The 22,628-nt window shown below is 43.8% G+C and overlaps 1 protein-coding gene across 1 annotated transcript in view; it reads left to right on the top strand.

Moving 5' to 3' along the window:
• Window positions 1-10,249, top strand: part of LOC120052032 (fibroblast growth factor 10-like) — a 33,621-nt gene extending 23,372 nt beyond the window's left edge. Inside the window, exons 2-3 of the mRNA XM_038998898.1 lie at window positions 7,282-7,385; window positions 10,055-10,249. Of these exons, the coding sequence (XP_038854826.1) occupies window positions 7,282-7,385; window positions 10,055-10,249 (299 nt within the window). The remainder of the gene's footprint in view (window positions 1-7,281; window positions 7,386-10,054) is intronic.
• Window positions 10,250-22,628: the final 12,379 nt, after the last annotated feature.

The raw sequence follows: 22,628 nt of genomic DNA on the forward strand, positions 1-22,628 counted from the left end.
GGGTGGGATGAATAAATCATCTTTGCCTTGTGAGACTTAATTAGGCATGATGCATGTCCGGAGACACAGGCTGCTGCCCTGATGCTGAACCTCGAGCTCCACAGCGGCAGCTCAACAGTTCTGGGGCACTGCTCTGGGGTGGCAGAGATTGAACATTTTATTCTGCTTTCCAGACCCAGTCAGTCCTGTAAACTGGTGAGGGCATCACACCACATGTTCAGTATATCAGCATAAACTAGCATAACCTTTTGACAGCCACATTAGTTATGAAGCGTGCCGTTCTAAAAAGAAAACATGTAAAAACCAAAGGTCACAAATCCCTCATCATACAATCTGGCTCGCTTTCCATTTGAAGCAAGTTTGACTAGAGTGTGTCTTTAAATGAAACTGTATGTAGAACATATTCTAGCATTCAAACCAACATCCCTGAAGATAAATGACATGAATAAACCATTCAATGAAAAGTGAATGTGATGTGAAGATAGTCAAAAGCATGTTTGTTTCACCTAAGGGTTAAACATGTTTTTTAGTTTCTCCTAGAATTGGATTTTGTTATGGTGCATTGATTTGCATGTACATCTACACGGCTAGATATCCAATTCTCCCTTCTCTCTTCCTTCTGATGAACAAACCATTTGAGCCCTCCAGGATTGGAAAAATAGTGCTTAGGGAATTCTCCCCCAATTGGCTAATCAAGGCCTCTCTCTCATGTCTCTAAATTTGTTTCAATTCTCCCCCAATTGGCTAATCAAGGCCTCTCTCTCATGTCTCTAAATTTGTTTCAAAGGGTGCGATATTTCAGCAGGGGTAATCTCTCTTCCAGCTGTAATTCTTAATCACCCAACCAGCCGCTCGGTCAGTCATGATATGGGGCTTTATGGAGCTCTATGGGGCTCTCTCTGCCTGCCCTTCCCTGTACCTCTTCCCTGTCTGGGCTTTGTCATCTGGTTTCAGCAGGTAGATGCTGAGATTGAGCCTGATCAATGTTGCTTCCTGTCTGTCCCTGACCTCCTCCTCAGACACGGGTTAATGGGAAAGACATGTGGCACAGGCACCATGCAGGACCATGACCCAAACAAGCCCTGCTGCCTGCTCCCTGCCTGCACTAACATAAACCTGCCCATCTTTGCTTTCATGTCATCATGTAACAGGGCCAATCACGCACACGGACCACATACAACCTACCTAAATCCACCCTCTCTGTTTCCCAGAGTTAAAAGCTGTTTGAAAGATGAAGTGGTTAATGGTTCAGTTGGATGTCACAGTCAAAGTGTACCGTTATACTGTGTGCAACTTGGCTTCACCAAATGTACCAAGTGTTGTGTAGTAATATACAGACAGTGTAATATTGAAAGCTGTTCGATAATATATTTCTGTTGTCTTTTCCCTTAGTGGATGTGAGTTCATGTACCCTGACTGAATTACAAGCTCCTATGTGAAGGTTAGCAAGTCTCCCTCCTCGCCTCCCAGCAGACGTCTGTGTATCCTGTAAGCGATCCTTTTCCGTCCCAACACTGTCAGACTGGAAGTTAATGGAAGATTTGGTTTCATACAGCCACTCATTAAAAAAAACAGTCATCAATGAGGCAGTATCACATGCCATGATAGAATTATCAGGCTTCCAGTAAATTCTGCTATTATAATCGAAATGTACCGGGTCCCTGACAAGGAATTCACCATCTATTATTCAGCTATCAGTAAAACGAATGGGCCGCCCAATGTAGTGGTAAAACTGTCAAGACTGTGGCCATCCAATAGGTATTCTCCATACTATACATGCCATTTATAAAATGCCCATTATATTAAGCACTTCTCTGTTACCAATGCAATTCTATTATATAGGTAACGTATAGAAATCATATTTCCAAAGCCAAGCTACTCTTTCAGTCGGAATGGAATTAATGAAATGAAACAAAAGCCTTGACATTATGGGGGGTGGGATCTATTCGGTGGTATTTCAACCAGGCGATAAATTCTACAACGTCTGATATAAAACACATGTTTATGATCCACTCTTTTTCAAATATATTTTGCGGATCTTACATTACAGATCCCTGTCCACAGAACTTGGAAGCCCACCGTTTGGCTAACCTCTGTTACCTCTGTTACCTCTGTGCCCTCAGAGCTGTGTTGAGAGAGAGCGATGAACCTGCCAGTGACATGCTTCTGTCCTTGGACTTGATCTGTCACCACAACCTCAGGCTGCCCATAACCACATGGCAATGTGGTTCAGCATTATCATATCAGGTTGTCAGCTTGGACAGGGACTGAAACCAATTAGATGATGATGTTTGTATTTTTAATGGCCCACTAACTGATGGCCAGGTCAGCTGTTTTTGTCAGGGTTGTGGGAGGGGAGGGGGGTATTTTCTTCGCTCATGAAAAAAAAGTGATAAAAGCCTATACATTTTGTTGAGAGACGTCCTTATCAAGTGTTTGTCATGAAACTAATAATGCTCCTCTGATGCCCTACAGTATCTTATCTACAGGACAAGGAGAAAGTTGTGTGTAAACTGAGTTCTAGATGAGACTATCCATTAAACATGCAGGTGAAAGTAGTCCTTTATGAGAGGCTGAGCAGGACATACTGAGAAGTCTTTCCCCTCCCCAGCCTTTCAAACACAGACAAGCGACAAGGTAGAAGCCAGTGGTGTGAAGTTAAGCTCCCTTTTCTCTTCCTCTGTTCACCCCATTGCCTTTCGAGCTCCACACAAAAGAAGGGGGTCTCAAGATGTCTAAAAAGCACTATATACTCATAAAAAGCGACGAAAAAAGGCCAAGAGGGGTCGATTGTCCTTTTCTCCTTTCTACCCGGCAGAGTTTGGCTGTATGATAAGACTGATATGGCTCACATAAGACTGATAAGACTGATATGGTTCACATAGCTTTAACAAGACACGTATAGCTGAAGCTAACATTAATTATTTTCCTTATCCTTCTTTTGATGTTATAATTGTTCATAATGTAAAAATAGTATATCTGTAGTATAGATCTACAGATTCCCATATTCTGCGAATTCATTCAAAACGTGTGACCTACACTGAGATAAGAGTAAAAACGCTATGCTTAATAACAGAGTGATGCTACATAAATATAGTTCATTGCCAGGGTTCATTTGAAACGATTTCGATCCAATCACCTATCAAGTTCTTGTTCCCATGATCATTTTTCAAGGTGTTTAAAGTAGTATTGAGTGATGCTGGCTTTGTCCCCTCCTTCCTTAACCACACACACACACACACACACACACACACACACACACACACACACACACACACACACACACACACACACACACACACACACACACACACACACACAAACACACAAACACACAAACACACACACACACACAGGCATTTGCTTGGACCCAGTCCCCAGCCCTCAGCCCTCTGAGGGGGTCAGCTCAGATCAAAGGTGCTGGTCACAGCCATTAGGCCCAGCAGTGAAGACCCAGCATGAAAAGCTTGTGTTTTGAAAAGGAGGGCAGAGAAAAAAAACAACAGGGACCTCTCCATTTTAAAGGCAAACTGTGAAATAATTGAAAAGGTATGTCAATCAAGAGCAAGCGCCCAGCAGGAGCGCCCCGATTCCCAGGCTCTCTCCTGGTCGAGCACCGGGCCATGGAGGGCTGCTGAAGGGGGCAATCCAAGAAATCTTTCACTCGATTCTCCTCCTCCCTTATCCCCTGCTTTATAATTGTGTATTGGGACGGTCCCCCCCCCCCCCCTGTCCGTCCCCCCCAAGTCCAACAAAAAGCTCAGTCATTAATAAGATCTTGTCTCCACCTCTCAGGTAAGTAACAAAGAGTTATTGGGGGACGGAGGGGCAAGTTGGAGTCCACATAGTTTTATGACCCCCCTCCCCCTTTTTATTACCAGCCCCTACACCCAGTACCCACTGCCTCCTCCTCCCATAGCATGAGTTTGACAAAAGGAACCCCGTGAGAGTCTCTCGCTTTCCTTTCTGCATTTTTATTTCAAGGTCAGAAAAGGCTGAATGATCTGACGAGGGGCTCACTTCCAAAAAAGGGAGAACGAAAGAAAAGAGAAAGAGTAAAAGAAGACTGGGCTTTGAAAATCCCATAGAAGATAGAAAACGGTCAGTCCACACTTGACTAGTCTTGTATAGGGATTTGTTTGTAATAGCAGCTTCAGCTTATGAACAGCTCTGGCCAAAACATGTCAACAGATCCTGCCAAGGGTAAGAAAGAAGCTACCTGTCTCGTCAACAGAGCAGATGAAACATGCACAGCAGAGAGTCGGTTATAATAAACAGCATGATTACAAATAGCTACCATTTCTTTCACCATTAGTTCCTTTATTGCATGTGCACATGCAATAATTGGTTAACATGCAAAAATAGGTTAATATTGTATTGAAAAAGCAGAAACACTCATTGCATAAATATGACACACCATGTTGTCACACATGACATGTGGGTCTAACGTGAGTACTCATGGTCATTAGCCTTAACATAATGAGGTCTAATGAGGTCTATTTGAAGACTGATATCCAAACGAACGTCCGTACAAAACTATTCTCACACTTGAGAGATCCACATTCCTGCATTCGATACCTCAGGGAAGAAAAGTCATTGTAACCACGCCATCCACTCCTTGCTTTTAGTACATAGTGCAATCTACGTATCAGAGTGAGGATCATGGCACCTACCGTGCCTGGAGCTCAGAGCAGCAAATAATGGCAATTAGAGGCAGCAGCACTTTCAGGCACCAGCGGTTTTCATTGGACTAGACAAGTCCCCATAAACCCACAGTGAGCTCCAATCACCAGCCTGCCTGGGCCTAATTGCTTATGAGTCGCTTGCACGCTCCCTGCCACCATAACGCCCAGTGTTTGTAAACATAGCTCGTAAAGGGGACATTGCCATCAAAGTGCTAACGTGCCTTTAAAGGATCAGAGGGATGGGGGTGCAGCTGGATGGATTGGTACCTGCCTGGCCTGACTGGCTGACTGGCCCTGGGCTGACTGGCTGACTGGCCCTGGGCTGGCTGTCCCACTGCAGCTGTGTGGAGAAAGGGGCTCCATGTACACACACATGTCAGAGAAGAAAGACACTCAACAGGTCCTCTATGTATTTACCCTCTCTGTCTCTCTGTCTCTCTGTCTCGCTGTGTGTCTGATGTGGAGGACCTCACCTAGTAAGCATGGATAGTGGTGGTAGCAGCTGTGAGTCTGTGTATCGCTCCATGGTTCAGGATGGAAGGAAAGAGAAACGGACAATGTCTTTGGCTGTCTTATCTAGTGGTTGGTTTCACAATGTCACTTGTTGATAAGGATTTCACCTTAATATAAACTTCCCCTGATCTTAAGTGTCTCTAAGACCATTACCCTTTTCTGTTATTTAAGTGATAATGCCTGAGAGGCCGGTGTTTGGAGGATATATTGGCACGGGTGTTTCAAACCATGCCAATATATCCTCCAAACACCGGCCTCTACGGCATTATCATTTTCATACAATAGGTTACCAACATATTCAAATAATGATTGACATATAATTTAGCAATAAGGCCCGAGGGGGTGTGGTATATGGCTAATATACCACAGCTAAGAGCTGTTATTATGCGGAGTGCCTGGATACAACCCTTAACCGTGGTATATTGGCAATATACCACAAACACCCGAGGTGCGTTATAGTATTATAAACTGATTACCAACGTAATTAGAGCAGTAAAAATACATTTTTGTCATAACCGTGTTATACGGTCTGATATACCACAGCTTTTAGCCAATCAGCATTCAGGGCTCAAACCACCCAGTTTATAATACTCTTGTTTGTATCCCCAAACATATTAAGCCAATTCTTGCTCCCAATTACAGCTTTTTCCTAATTTCTTTCCAAACAAAGTCTGGATTTACATAAATAAATAGGGGAAAGATGGCAGTGGCAGGAGAGTAACACCTGCTCGGACCCTGGTGAGCGCGTTTATTTTTCATCGCTGGATGGGTTTAACCAGTGTCCCTGCTCGGAAACACACTAGTTGCCCCCTTCAGCACATGTGGTTCTGCATGAGCAGCGCTGCACCGCTGGTCTGGGCGCTTCGTGAGTTTACTGCTCCTACTTCATTTCCTACTGGTGTGAGGTCCACATCTCCTTCAGCACCTTGATGTGTTACTGTGTTTACAGGCCCTGTCCAAATGCAACAGCCTATTTGTTAGCCTCGTTTCCCTTTTCAGCAACATTCAGAGGTGCCCATTAGAGGAGAAAAAACAGCATGTTTCTCAAGATGTTTTCTCCTCCAAAAACAGGTTTCCATGGCTTGCGATGTCTGTTGGGAGGGATGTGTGCTTAGATCTGATAGCAGGCCACATCAGGGTGCCTTTGAAGGTGAGACAGGAGGAGTTCTCCAAGGGAGCAGCGTATCCAGCAATTAGGTCCTTTTCAGGCCCCCGTGGTAAGACCCACAGGTCATCTCCAAAACATTTCCGTCTATCACCATGACAATGGCTAAGGGCTTTTTGTGTAGACTAAAACCAGATCATGGCCAAGCCACATGGGATTTGTTTGCAATCAGTGCCCAGAAGAAACAATTAGACTGCAGCACTGCCAGGTCTTTTATGGAGAAAGTGGGTAAGAGGTTGGTGTGAGTGGCCATCAGATGCTGCTTTGTGTCTCCCTGGTAAACTTCACCGGGCATCATCTGGGTGGAGTGTCAGTGTCTGGTCTGGGATGATGGCACTCCCTCCCTGTGCAGACAGGACCCAGCCCATAATGCTCTTTGTGCTGAATGCTATAGTCAGTCTTCTGAGAGGGTGTAGATATAGTGAGCTCTGGAAAATTTTGTCTGGCTCAGAATGCATTAAAAGACTGGGTGTTCTCATTTCATTGCATAAATCATATCGTACTTCCAGACACAGAATTATAAAAAAAAAAATTAAACTTGAAACAGCGTTGTCTTACAAGTAAATAGATTTTTCCTCTTGAATATTGTTTATGATATGTTTTTGAAATGGCTGATTTGAATCATATCATTGTATTTCTGAAGGATGACACAGCCTATTTTCAAATGTATTTATGTCTCTGCAGTCTAGTAGTTCTCAGTGAGACGATTGTTAATAAGGACCTGGGTTGTAGATGTCTCTTCACAAAGGGAATCATTTAAATGGGCCATTGTGCATATCCATTTTTTTTCTCTTTTGTCGTGGGAAAACCCTCTCCCCAGAGCATATGCCCGTCTGGTTTCATAATCGATATTGATAGAGTCGCTTATAATGGAAAACTCCCCTGTTCTAACAGAGACTTCTGTTCCTTCTTTTTCAGGTCTAATGGAAATCCGATCAGTCAGTGTGGGAGTCGTCGCCATCAAATCGGTCAGCACCGGGCTGTACTTAGCAATGTCCAAAAAAGGCACACTCTTTGGATCGGTAGGTACACCTTGCAACATTGTTTCATGAGACACCATGGGCAGCCAGGTTCCAGCTAGGGGACACTGATGTTTCCTCCCAGCACAGGTCATTCCATTCAAATGAGTATTTGAGGTCTACACTAGGAAAATCAACAGCAGGACAAAGTTTCAAGTATCAAGTTCTAATAGTGGCAATATCAATCATGACTATATACCTGGGTCCAGCTTGATAATAGCTGCAGGTGATGCTCGCATGCAAGTCTTGAAGAGAGGCTTGTTCCACTGTCAAAATACTGCAGATAGCCAAGAAAAGTCAAAATACTGCAGATAGCCAAGAAAAGTCAGAATACTGCAGATAGCCAAGAAAAGTCAGAATACTGCAGATAGCCAAGAAAAGTCAAAACACTGCAGATAGCCAAGAAAAGTCAAACACTGCAGATAGCCAAGAAAAGTCAAACACTGCAGATAGCCAAGAAAAGTCAAAACACTGCAGATAGCCAAGAAAAGTCAAAACACTGCAGATAGCCAAGAAAAGTCAAAACACTGCAGATAGCCAAGAAAAGTCAAACACTGCAGATAGCCAAGAAAAGTCAGAACACTGCAGAGAGCCAAGAAAAGTCAGAACACTGCAGATAGCCAAGAAAAGTCAAACACTGCAGATAGCCAAGAAAAGTCAAACACTGCAGATAGCCAAGAAAAGTCCGAACACTGCAGATAGCCAAGAAAAGTCAGAACACTGCAGATAGCCAAGAAAAGTCAAACACTGCAGATAGCCAAGAAAAGTCAAACACTGCAGATAGCCAAGAAAAGTCAAAACACTGCAGATAGCCAAGAAAAGTCAAACACTGCAGATAGCCAAGAAAAGTCAAAACACTGCAGATAGCCAAGAAAAGTCAAAACACTGCAGATAGCCAAGAAAAGTCAAAACACTGCAGATAGCCAAGAAAAGTCAAACACTGCAGATAGCCAAGAAAAGTCAGAACACTGCAGAGAGCCAAGAAAAGTCAGAACACTGCAGATAGCCAAGAAAAGTCAAACACTGCAGATAGCCAAGAAAAGTCAAACACTGCAGATAGCCAAGAAAAGTCAGAACACTGCAGATAGCCAAGAAAAGTCAAACACTGCAGATAGCCAAGAAAAGTCTGAACACTGCAGAGAGCCAAGAAAAGTCAGAACACTGCAGATAGCCAAGAAAAGTCAAACACTGCAGATAGCCAAGAAAAGTCAGACACTGCAGATAGCCAAGAAAAGTCAGAACACTGCAGATAGCCAAGAAAAGTCAGAATACTGCAGATAGCCAAGAAAAGTCAAACACTGCAGATAGCCAAGAAAAGTCAGAACACTGCAGAGAGCCAAGAAAAGTCAGAACACTGCAGATAGCCAAGAAAAGTCAAACACTGCAGATAGCCAAGAAAAGTCCGAACACTGCAGAGAGCCAAGAAAAGTCAGAACACTGCAGATAGCCAAGAAAAGTCAGAACCCTGCAGATAGCCAAGAAAAGTCAAACACTGCAGATAGCCAAGAAAAGGAGGCTGAACTAATATGTCAGAAGAGGCAGATGTGAAGGTCTTGCGTGCCATCTGCCACTTGTTGTGCTCATACACAGCTCTCTCGTTCTTTCTCTCCCTCTCTTTCTCTCTCTCTTTCTTTCTCTATTTCTCTCTCTCTGTCATGTAATGAGGCTGCCTATGGCGTGGTATCTAAGTGTTTTACAGCTCAGAGAGAGAGAGAGAGAGAAATCTGGAGCTGGCAATCAGTCAGCAATGTGAAGCTGTGATGAGTTGCAGACCATTATTTCACCCTGCCACCAGCATAAACAGGACATAGATGAACTCACTCAGCTTCCTAGAGCCGCCCACTGAAACCTCCCTTAATGACCATTAAGCAGGAGAATCAAGCTAGGCTGATGCTATCTCCATAAGGGCCCTGTGATCTCAGCCTGATAGTGGTATGAAGATGGGATTGCTCCAGAATCTGTTGTGATGGTCATATCTTCAGGTCATACCTACGTACAGATAAGAAGTTCCAACCACCCATGGCAATGAGGAGAGGGCTTTGTTGGCTGGCCTGTATATTGACACAAATCCCTGTTTCTGTTCATAGCCTCAGAGATGGATCAAGGAAGAGATAACAATCTGATAGATGACTGTCAAAACATTTTACATTGCAGATGAACACTTTTTCATGTAGGTTAGTTTCAGTATCAAAAATACATGTTTTTATATTGTTCTATCTTCTTGGCCATGATCCAACCATAAAGGACACCTAATTATAAAATGCTTTGCCATTCAATGTGGATGGTTATTGTTTTGTTATGGAACAACATAGAAACAACACACAACAAATAACTCCATAACAACACAGAAATAAATGGAAAACATGAATGCAATAACAGACATGGACCTTTGTCCCTATCTCAGAGGTGTGTCCATGCTACTGCTGTTAGTTACTCCTGGTCATAATAAACACGTCTCTCTCTCTCTCTCTCTCTCTCTCTCTCTCTCTCTCTCTCTCTCTCTCTCTCTCTCTCTCTCTCTCTCTCTCTCTCTCTCTCTCTCTCTCTCTCTCTCTCTCTCTCTCTCTCTCTCTCTCTCTCTCTCTCTCTCTCTCTCTCTCTCTCTCTCTCTCTCTCTCTCTCTCTCTCTCTCTCTCTCTCTCTCTCTCTCTCTCTCTCTCTCTCTCTCTCAGGTGAAGTACAACCCTAACTGTAAGTTCAAGGAGCGCATCGAGGAGAACGGCTACAACACGTACGCCTCCCTGCGCTGGAAACACGGCGGCAGGCAGATGTTCGTATCTCTGAATGGCAGGGGGAAGCCCCGGCGAGGTCACAAAGCCCGGAGGAGACACCCCTCCACCCACTTCCTCCCCATGCTGCCCTCATAGATGAACAACTGGACTCATGCTCTGCTCTGCAGCCAGTCCCTCCTACTAGTGTTGTGGTTACCAAGATAATTAGGAATAATATGATTATTTGATTATTATTATTATATCCATCCCTTCTCCCATATATGTACATTTGTTGGAGTTTTATAAACTATTTTGTTTGTCGAGATCGAAGTGGGAGGCATAATACAGTAAGTTGAAGTTATTCATCATCCCCCCCGAGCGTAAGGTCCAGAAGTAAAGCTGCTAATATTGTGTAAATGCAGTATGTCTATTATTATTATGATTGATTATCAAGCCGCGAGGATAATATTGATGACACTCTTCTGTGTCAAGGAGTAATTTTGACACCACCGTCCGCTGAGAAAGTGTGTAATTGAAACATATCCTCCCTCTAAAGGGTACGAGTATTGTCTATATATTGCCCCCATCCCTTATTTTCTGCGACTCTACAGGAGACAATGCTTTCCCTTGAGTGACCTTACAATATGCTGTTCAACCAATGGACTGCCGATGTAAAAGAGCTGACAAACAGTAAACAGGACTTAAAAATATCCATCTGAGCAAAGAGAGATGATTCTCTAAAGATACTGAAAGGCCTTTACAATCAACGCTGCAAAGGACTCTGCATTTGAGTGGACTTCATACAGAGGGGACAGAATTCCATGTTTACGGAAACGTTTGGACTGATGTACATTGATACCCATGGATATCTGCTGTAAGACATCTGGTAGTTTCAAGTTTTATTAGTCGTATGCACGGGATACGCATGGTAGACATCGTCCAATGAAATGCTTACTTGCAGGTTCCTTCTCGACAATGCAACAACAATAAGAAATAGTAAAAAATAAGAATAGGAACATAAAGTAAATGGCTCAGTAGAATAGAATAAACATAGAGTAGAAGGCTATCGGGTCTTCTGGGTTTCTGAAATGAACATGTGAGCTCTGCAGAAGTGTGCTTTAGCCTCATTCTTTCATCCTAGACCACTAGCTCAGGGGTCAATCTTTCAAAGTGGGAGTCACGACGTTGTCTCTGATATGTTAGTTCCAGAATTCAGTAGTTAAATGCATACGGTACTCCCTTTGAAACACGTAGTGCATTTGAGGTTGTATCACAGGAGGTTGGTGGCACCTTAATTGGGGAGGATGGGCACGTGGTAATGACTGGAGTGGAATAGGTGATTTCCATGTGTTTGATTCCATTTTCTCCGCTCCAGACATTATTATGAGCCGTCCTCCCCTCAGCAACCTTCACTGGGTTGTATGTACACTTTTTGACAGTGATAGGACTTAACCCATTAATTTTGTATGTATGGTAGCTGGTTATTGCATTATCTTGTCTTGTCTTGCTAACATTTTCAAAAACCTGTTGCAAATAGAACTTTTAATATATTTAAACCTTTTTGTACCGTATAACATTTGAAGTTGATGTTATTGTCTCCATTTTGTGTCTAGTCTGAAATCCTAATTGTAATCCAGTCCATATTCTAGTCTATACTGTATGTTACTGCAATATGGCACCTCCTCCCATCATCTGAATGGTCAGCAAAGAAGATCTACAAGAACACCTGTTTCAACTATTAGTCAGTTATTAGGTCGTCTGTCAATTGAATACTGTCATCAAAACAACATTAGTGAGTGTCTTGGTTCGTGTTCAGCTTGAACGTCAATAAAATGCACATAAATGACCCACTGTTCAAGGAGTCACTTATGCTAACACGCTCCACAGTTCAGTTAGCTCCATTCTAAAAGAGTGACCTTTTGCCTCTTATGTAATGTACTGTACTTGCCTTGATTGTTTTGCGTTGTCAACATCTCCATCAGAGTTACATAATCATCATCATCATCCCCACATGAACATTCACAGCGGGAGTGGATTTGATGTAGTGGACCTCCCCTGATGAGCTCTTCAATTGGCTATCACGGGTCTTTAATCACATTGAAAGCCTGGTAGAATGGGAGGTTATAGAATCTTTTTACCCTGAAGACTGCAAAGATGGAGATGAATGGCCTCTAATGGTGGGAGAAAGGCAAACGTTTCAGCCCGTCATAATGTGTCTTCAAAGTGTCTTCACCTCTCCACTCATCTAACAGTCCAAGAATGTATTTCTTGGCTTTAAGGTGAGGCTGCCTGTTTATGCCAGACCCAGCTCAGAGCACAGGGACACTAAATGGGAGCCTGTAATTATCATTGTTCCTCTGCTGTCCTGTCAGTGCGCTCGCCAGAAAAACAAGAGGGATCCCTAGGCAGCGGTCATCAAAGCAATCGACTTTGATCAAAAACGGCATGAAAAAAATCAAGGTGGAATGCTCCAAACATAATACAAGTGAATGGGAATGGATATCCTCCAAAGGACATCACCCACTCCCACTCTACTATGGCCTGTTAATGCCCTATGCACAGGTGCTTGTTACTAAATATAGGGTTTCATCAGTTGCTATGTGTCACTACGCAATGTGTTGATGCAAATAGGGTGTTTCCAAGGTTTGGCAAAGGGCATAGAAAATATAAGCAATATCATTTAGTGGTGAAGAACTATATTTGAAATCGACACCATAGCAATGCATAGCTGCTCAGTGTTCTAATGATTTGTCCTGATTCTTTACAGCAGAGCTCTGTACTGACCTCACAATGTTAGGGCAGTACTGTGGGAATTATTCTAACCTCAAACAGTGAATTTTAGTATACATTTTTCTGCCTATTACCCTATTTTACAGACACATACTGTATGTAGATTATTGATTATTTTTGTATCTATACATGCCTTGACATCTGTAAAAGATTCATAAAAATGATTTCTTCCAGACAAAACAAGCAATAATATGATGGGGGCACAAGTCATGCTGCTTTAGCTACAACGTCCTAATGCTTCAGGGACCTTTGAAACCCTGTGTGGTCAATTTCTCTCAGAGGAGTGAAAAGAACTGTGGTGGGTGGAGAAGAAAACCCTTGCCACTCACAATACCGATCTGATGTATGTAGACTAAAAAGGAGGGGGGAAGGGGCAGAATTTTAAAGCGCTTATTGAATTGCTATTACAGCTCCTGAGACTAATTGCGGCTGTTGTGTGTCTCTCAGTCGCAGAGGGGGCTCTGGAGTAGCCCTGCATGCTCTTACCCAGTGGGGTTTTTAAACAGAAAGGCCCAGAGAGAGCCCAGGACCACCGAAGATCAATAGCAAACCCTTCAGTCTTTCACAGGCCTACTCTAATCCTTCTCATTTGTCTGCCATTTTGTTCAGAGCCATTCACAGCTCCCTGCATTTGGGATTAGGGTCATGTTTTGTTACAAAAACAGCCCAAGTTATTACGGTGAATAGACCGAGGGGCAGACGATGAGTGTGTGAGTGCACACACACTCGTGTGTGTGTGTGTGTGTGTGTGTGTGTGTGTGTGTGTGTGTGTGTGTGTGTGTGTGTGTGTGTGTGTGTGTGTGTGTGTGTGTGTGTGTGTGTGTGTGTATGTATGTTAGAAGAGTATGAAAGTACTATATGTCCAATGTCTCAGACAAAGCAGACTGTTTATTTTCTTCCTCGTAGAACTCAGAATAAGTTAATATCAGTTAGAAAGAGTTATGTTTCATAACTTTCAGAAATTCCTCAACCTTTTTGTTCTTTCTGTGGCTGCCTGGCCGAACTGTCTGCTGGAGTCTTGGCAGCAGGCATCAGATCCATCAGAAAGGCCAGGCCGGGCCTTCTCATCACTGAGTGAGTGGATTAGTCTGTGCGTCTGCAGCCACATGAGACAGGGCCTCTTAGGGCCACTAGCACCAGCCACATTACCCCCAAAGCCCTACCATGCCACTTCACAGGTATGTGGTGCCACAGAGGCCTCCGTCCACACTCACCCCATATGGCATTCCCCAGATGCCTGCGGGCATGTCAGACACCGCAGGATTGGAAGAGAAGGCTAGGAGGATGGGGAAAGGGTGGAGGGGCTGAGGCTCCGTCCAGATAGTTTGGCCAACTGAAGCAAGTCCCAGTCAACATCATAAGGTTGTCTTTGGCTTTTGGTGACTGGAAAAGGCCTAAGTCGGGACAGGTTCATGAGAAGTCTGAGGCGGGCCAAACCTTATCCACCCTGCCCCTCGAGCTCCAGTGTGTGTTTGGAGTAATTCTCCAAGCGAGAGGGGCTAGACTGTCTCTGTCTTTTGTCAGCATCTGTGCTGGGATATTTTCTCAGAGCTAATGCTACGGTAACACATGCTGTCCTTTCATGTTCAAGGACTAGCAGGTGGATGTTCTTCCCTAAAGATACATTTTTCCAAGTATAATGTTTGAAATTCATCATGGCTAATTTGTCCTTCTTAGGAGTTGGTTTCGCTGTGGTGAAAAAGTTTTTATTTTATTACCCTGGCGGGCTGTATCAGACGCATAAAAAATCCGTTACCAGAAAGTGTCCGTTTCCTCTGTCAAGCCTTGTCATCATCTGCTTCTCAAGTACAGAACACAGATATCAATTTTTTTATTTTTTTATTTTTATTATCCCATTTTCTCCCCAATTTTCGTGGTATCCAATCGCTAGTAATTACTATCTTGTCTCATCGCTACAACTCCCGTACGGGCTCGGGAGAGACGAAGGTCGAAAGCCATGTGTCCTCCGAAGCACAACCCAACCAAGCCGCACTGCTTCTTAACACAGCACGCCTCTAACCCGGAAGCCAGCCGCACCAATGTGTCGGAGGAAACACCGTGTACCTGGCCCTCTTGGTTAGCGCGCACTGCGCCCGGCCCGCCACAGGAGTCGCTGGAGCGCAATGAGACAAGGATATCCCTACCGGCCAAACCCTCCCTAACCCGGACGACGCTATGCCAATTGTGCGTCGCCCCACGGACCTCCCGGTCGCGGCCGGCTGCGACAGTGCCTGGGCGCGAACCCAGAGACTCTGGTGGCGCAGCTAGCACTGCGATGCAGTGCCCTAGACCACTGCGCCACCCGGGAGGCCCGAACACAGATAACTTGACAAAGTTGACACTGTTGGCAAAGGGAGAGGAATACAACGGTCTGTTACAGTTCAGTTTGAAGGGGGCACATTTTCTTTATGAAACAGCCTGTGAAATTGTATCATCTTTTTTCAGTACCCTGGATAAATATGGAGACAGACTTAATCAAAGAGGGACAACAACATGTAGCCTACACTAAGAGGGTGTAGCGTTTTGACCAGACTTCCTCGGGTCTAGACTAGCTATGAGCTTATAATATAGTTCCCTCTGGGACCCACTAATGTACCAATTTCCCCTTCAAGTCCCACCTCTGTGTGTGCGTCCTCCATCTCTGCCTCCACTTCACTAGCTCTCCATCCCACTCCATCAGAACTGTGGCATTAGGTGGGCATTCTCTTCTAAAGGTCTCTGAAATTAAAGGAGTCCTGTTTCAATTGTGGTCCACACATAGTTTTAATAATGTCTGGTTCTGTGTAACTGCTGTAGGTATGAAACCTCTTGGTACAATGTGCTGTAGGTATGAAACCTATTGGTACAATGTGCTGTAGGTATGAAACCTCTTGGTACAATGTGCTGTAGGTATGAAACCTCTTGGTACAATGTGCTGTAGGTATGAAACCTCTTGGTACAATGTGCTGTAGGTATGAAACCTATTGGTACAATGTGCTGTAGGTATGAAACCTCTTGGTACAATGTGCTGTAGGTATGAAACCTCTTGGTACAATGTGCTGTAGGTATGAAACCTATTGGTACAATGTGCTGTAGGTATGAAACCTCTTGGTACAATGTGCTGTAGGTATGAAACCTCTTGGTACAATGTGCTGTAGGTATGAAACCTCTTGGTACAATGTGCTGTAGGTATGAAACCTCTTGGTACAATGTGCTGTAGGTATGAAACCTCTTGGTACAATGTGCTGTAGGTATGAAACCTCTTGGTACAATGTGCTGTAGGTATGAAACCTCTTGGTACAATGTGCTGTAGGTATGAAACCTCTTGGTACAATATGCTGTAGGTATGACTGACAGGGTCTCATAAGAAGGGTAAAAAACATGAGAAGAAAAATTATTTACAATTCAAGAGAAGTGTAACCTCCTATGCTGTACTGAGGATCCATTTTGTGGGGCTCGTCTGGGATCTGAACACGGGAACTCTTGCAACATCACAGAAGGATAAGAAGTTAACAATATTAAAGAAGACCTCCAGCGATTTATGAATTTTTACTGTTGCAAAGCGATATCCCCAGTATAAATACAATAAAGTACACACACTAAAGGGTAAAAAAATATGTTTTGGGCAGAATAGTGTTTTTTAGTCACAACTGCAAACTTAAAGGAGTAGGGCATTCAATGAGTTGGTCTAATGGGAATCCGTGATGTCATCTGCCTCCTCCTTGCTTGAGGAGCAATAGAGGAGCAATAGAGAACAAAAGAGGAAAGGCCCACCCGCCCACTGCTATGCCATGACTTACCTGGACCACCTATTGAGATGTGCCTTTCAGATGTTAAATGAGGTGTTAAATTAGTTCTTGAATAAGGTGAAAAGGAGACTGGAGTGCCATTTTAAGTTTTAATAAAGTTTTGTGTTTGTTGCTTTGTTTCTGTCATGGCCTGCTCCCATTCCCACTCTCTGGCACTGACGGGCACTCGGCCCGTCAGGCTCGCCCAGGGGTGACGCCGGGTGGTGCCCCTAGAGGGGGGGGGTACTGTCACGCCTGCTCCCGCTCCCCCTCTCTGGCGCTCAAGGGCACCAGGTGACCCATCATTACGCACACCTGTCACCATTGTTACGCGCATCAGCGCTTCATGGGACTCACCTTAACTCTTACCTTATTGATTGCCTCCCCAGGTAACTAATTGGCTATCGCCCCGTAGCATGCACTTCTGTCATCATAAAGTGCTTTGAAAGGCTAGTTAACCTTTCTCGCCCAGGGGTTCCGCTAGCGGAACACCCACAACATTCCGCTGAAAAGGCAGCGCACAAAATTCAATTTTTTTTTTTTTAAATATGTAACTTTCACACATTAACAAGTCCAATAAGGCAAATGAAAGATAAACATCTTGTTAATCTACCCATCGTGTCCGATTTTTTAAATGTTTTACAGCGAAAACACAACATGTATTTATGTTAGATCACCACCAAATCCCAAAAACACACAGCCATTTTCCAGCGAAAGATAGCTTTCACAAAAAGCAGAAATAGAGATAAAATGAATCACTAACCTTTGATAATCTTCATCAGATGACACTCATAGGACATCATGTTACACAATAGATTTATGTTTTGTTCGAAATGTGCATATTTATATCCACAAATCTCGGTTTACATTGGCGCCATGTTCAGAAATGCCTCCAAAATATCCGGAGTAATTACAGAGAGCCACGTCAAATAACAGAAATACTCATCATAAACTTTGATGAAAGATACATGTTTTACATTTAATTAAAGATACACTGGTTCTTAATGCAACCGCTGTGTCAGATTTTTTTTTTACTTTAGGAAAAAGCATACCATGCAATAATCTGAGACGGCGCTCAGATAGAAACAACATTTCTCCGCCATGTTGGAGTCAACAGAAATACGAAATTACATCATAAATATTCCCTTACCTTTGATGAACTTTCATCAGAATGCAGTGCCAGGAATCCTAGTTCCACAATAAATCTTTGTTTTGTTCGATAATGTCCATTACTTATGTCGAATTAGCAACTTTTGCTAGCATGTGTAGTTCACATGTCCAAACGATGGCGCCGGTCCAGGCGAACTCGGACGAAAACTTCAAAAAGTTATATTACAAGTCGAATAAACTGGTCAAACTTAGTAGAGAATCAATCTTCAGGATGTTGTTATCATATATATCCAATAACGTTCCAACCGGAGCATTTCTTCATGTCTGTATAAGTAATGGCACACATGGCCATTCCATGACTAGCGCACGTGACTAGAAACTAGCATTCTTTCAGACCACTGACTCATTCCCCTCCCATCCGGTCCCACATCACACTAGAGTAGTGGTTCTTAACCTTGTTGGAGGTACTGAGCCCCACCAGTTTCATATGTGCATTCACCGAACCCTTCTTAATTGGAAAAATAAAATATGATTTTTTCAAATTCAAAACATAGGTATATATTTTACTGGTGCACAAAATGAACCGTGCATAAACATCAACACCGTGTGTTCAAAGAACAAAATCATCAAAACATGATTTTCACACAAAAACAAAAACATAATAATGAATATTTACTGCAAATCAGTGTGACTTCTGCTGTTGCCTTTCAGAGACCAGTTCAGAAATGCGCGGCTTCACCTTGGCAAGTGCCACTCTCATGTCATTTTCGCAACAAAGTCTGTTCCTTTTTTTCGTTTTTATGTCCAGCATCCTCAAAAAGGATTGCTCGCAAAGATATGTTGTAACAAACGGTATGAAAATCTCCAGAGCTTTCTTAGCAATAACAGGGTACGTTACCATTTGTTGACACCAAAACGCTGAAAGCGTTGTTGTTCTGAAGAGTTGCTGTTGAACCTGGCTCTGCTGAATTTCAATGATTTCATCGAGGTATTCATCATTGACATCTGTTGTCTCAACACTAAACGTGAACGGCTGTCTCACCCATGCTGGATATGACTCTCTTGTAGGGAAGTATCCGTCGAGAGACTTTGCAAGCTCATCTAAGTGCGTGGCAATTGCTTGCTTCAGTTCCGCGGGTACAGAAATGTCTCCGATTCCAGATACATCTTCGATCTTACTTACACAGTCGTCCAGCAGGGGAAAGTTTGCGAAGTTATCGTTCTCTGTTCGTCGTTTCCATAACGGTAGCTTTTTTTGAAAAGCCTTCAGGTTTTCCTCCGCTTCGATGATGTTGACTCCACCGTCCTGCATCTTTTGATTGAGATGATTGAGAGCTGCGAAGGTACGCTAAAATGAGAATGAACTCAGAATTTTTGAAGCAATCTGCATGACAATGTTGGTGCTCTTGCAAAAACAGGGCTAATTCCACACGCACGGCAAAAACACGATTCAGCACCTGTCCCCGGGATAACCACCGAACGTTAGAATGGTACAGAAGTACCTCGAATTGATTCTTTACACAGCTCACTGAAGATGCAGTGCCTCAGAGCACTAGTTCGCACATAGTTCACGCATTCCACTACAATTTTTAATACTTCTGCCAGTTTTGGAGGCAAGGTTTTTGTTGCCAACGCATGCCTGTGCAGAATACAATGCGTAACAATGATGTGTGGTGCATCGGCTTTCACTAGCGCACCAAAACCAGACTTTCTTCCCAGCATGACTGGAGCTCCGTCCGAACAAACTGCAGAAACCATATCCCACGAAAGATTGTTGTCTTTGAAGAAGTCATCCACAAGTTTCTTCACATCGGCTGCCTTAGTTGTTGTTGTAAGAGGCTTACAAAATAAAAAATCTTCCTTTATCACGTCGTCTTTCACATAGCGCACGAATACAGCAAGCTGTCTTAGATTGGAAACGTCTGTGGTCTCGTCGAGTTGAAGGCTGAATTTTGCCGGGCTTGAAATCAGATCTGCAACTACTTGAGCCAGATGTCTTTGCTCATGTCCTCTATTCTGTCGCTGATGGTGTCATTTGGGATAACTTAACTTCAGCCTCTTTTCCCAGCATGACATTCGCCATCTTCAACACAGCTGGTTTTATGAGTGTTTCACCAATGGTGTGTGGTTTGCCCTGCTTTGCGATCAGGTAAGCAACTTCGTACGATGCTGTGAGGATCGGTTTGTTAATGGGTACAAAGCCGAAAACAGGCAGAGTAGCCTTTTCATCGAATCTGGCTCTCTTCACCTTGAATTCAGCGAGCGTTGTGTTCTTGTATTTTCCATCTCCATGCAGCTTAAGGAAGTGTTCTCTTAGTTTTGCCGGTGCTAGACTAGAATTGCTCAACTTAGCATTGCAAATCAGGCAGTTAGGACGCTGACTCCCATCACGTTCCGTTATACATGTGAATCCATATTGTACATATTCGTCCAACCACTTTCTTTTTTTGCTCGACATAGTAAGTATGAAGGGATTAAAATATTAAGAAAGAAATCACAAGACGTACCATCACGACAGTCACAAGTCGACAACTGAGCGCACCAAATTCCCTGCAGCACAGATAGGCCAAGCGATGTAGCGTGATCACCTGCAGCCAATGATGGCCAAGCGGGGCGTGTCATCACGAATCATATGAGTCGGATGTGTGTCTTGACCTCCGCCCCTTGGGTTCGATCGAACCCAGGTTAAGAACCACTGCACTAGAGGCTTCATTCCACGTTCTACTGACTGTTGACATCTAGTGGAAGGCATATGAAGTGCAAACAGATCCATAAATTACAGGGAATTGAATAGGCGATGACTTTCACATCGACCCTTTTCAGAATTCTCACTTCCTGTTTGGAAGTTTGCCTGCCATATGAGTTCTGTTATACTCACAGACATAATTCAAACAGTTTTAGAAACTTCAGAGTGTTTTCTATCCAATAGTAATAATAATATGCATATATTATCATCTGGGACAGAGTAGGAGGCCGTTCAATTTGGGCACCAATTCATCCAAAAGTGAAAATGCTGCCCCTATCCCAAACAGGTTTTAAGGAACATATCACCTCCACCTTACTCGACACCCTAGACCCACTACAATTTGCATACTGCCCCAACAGATCCATGGACGACGCAATCGACATTGCACTGCACACTGACCTATCCCACCTGGATAAGATAAATACCTACGTAAGAATGCTGTTCGTTGACTACAGCTCAGCCTTCAACTCCATAGTGCCCACCAAGCTCATCACTAAGCTCAGAGCCCTGGGACTGAACCCCTCCCTGTGCAACTGGGTCCTGGACTTCCTGACGGGCTGACCCCAAGTGGGGAATGTAGGCAGCAACACCTCCGCCACGCTGATCCTCAACAGGGGGGACCTACAGGGGTGCGTGCTCAGCCCCCTCCTGTACTCCCTGTTCACCCATGACTGCATGGCCATGCACGTCTCCAACTCAATCATCAAGTTTGCTGACGACACAACAGTGGTAGGTCTGATTACCAACAATTATGAGACAGCCTACAGTGAGGAGGTGAGAGCCCTGGCGGAGTGGTGACAGTAAAATAACCTCTCCATCAACGTAAAAAAAAACAAAGGAGCTGATCGTGGACTACAAGAAACAGCAGAGACAGCACGGCCCACCCACATTGACAGGGAGAGGGCTTGGCCCCTAAGAACCTCACTAACTTCTACAGATGCACCATTGAGAGCATCCTGTCAGGCTGTATCACCACCTGGTACGGTCAATTGCACCCTCCGCAACCACGGGACTCTCCAGGAGCACACTGCTTGCCCTCCAGGACATCTACAGCACCTGGTGTCACAAGAAGGCCAAGAAGATCATCAAGGACCTCAGCCACCCGAGCCACGGCCTGTTCACCCTGCTACCATCTAGAACAGAGGTGGACAATTCCAGTCCTCGAGGGCCTGATTGGTGTTACAGTTTTGCCCCAGCCCCATCTAACACACCTGACCCCAATAATTACATAATAAGGATTTTCAGCTTAGAATGCAATTTGATTAATCAGCTGTGTTTGCTAGGGATGGAGAAAAAGTGTGACCCCAATCAGGCCCCGAGGACTGGAGTTGCCCACCCCTGATCTAGAAGGTGGAGACAGTACAGGTGCATCAAAGCTGGAACCGAGAGACTGATAAACAGCTTCTATCTCCAGGCAATCAGACTGTTAAACAGTCACCACTAGTGGCCTCCACCCAATACCCTGCCCTGAACCTTAGTCACTGTTCTAGTCGGCTACCACCCGGTACTCTACCCTGCACCTTAGAGACTGCTGCCCTATGTACATAGAGTCATTGGTCACTTTAATAATGTTTACGTTCTGTTTTACTCACTTTATACAGTACCAGTCAAAACTTAGGACACACTTACTCATTCAAGGGTTTTTCTTTATTTTTACTATTTTCTACATTGTAGAATAATAGTGAAGACATCACAACTATGAAATAACACATGGAATCATGTAGTAACCAAGAAAGTGTTAAACAAATCAAAATATATTTTATATTTGAGATTCTTCAAAGTAGCCACCCTTTACCTTGACAGCTTTGCAAACTCTTGGCATTCTCTCAACCAGCTTCATGAGGTAGTCACCTGGAATGCATTTTAATTAACAGGTGTGCCTTTTTAAAAGTTAATTGTGGAATTTCTTTCCTTCTTAATGCGTTTGAGCCAGTCAGTTGTGTTGTGACAAGGTAGGGGTGGTACACAGAAGATAGTCCTATTTGGTAAAAGACCAAGTCCATATTTTGGCAAGAACAGCTCAAATAAGCAAAAAGAAACGACAATCCATAATTTCTTTGAGACACGAAGGTCAGTCAATTCAAAAAATATCAAGAACTTTGAAAGGATGATCGGATGATTT

The sequence above is a fragment of the Salvelinus namaycush genome, chromosome 8, assembly GCF_016432855.1.
Source record: "Salvelinus namaycush isolate Seneca chromosome 8, SaNama_1.0, whole genome shotgun sequence".
NCBI lineage: Eukaryota > Metazoa > Chordata > Actinopteri > Salmoniformes > Salmonidae > Salvelinus > Salvelinus namaycush.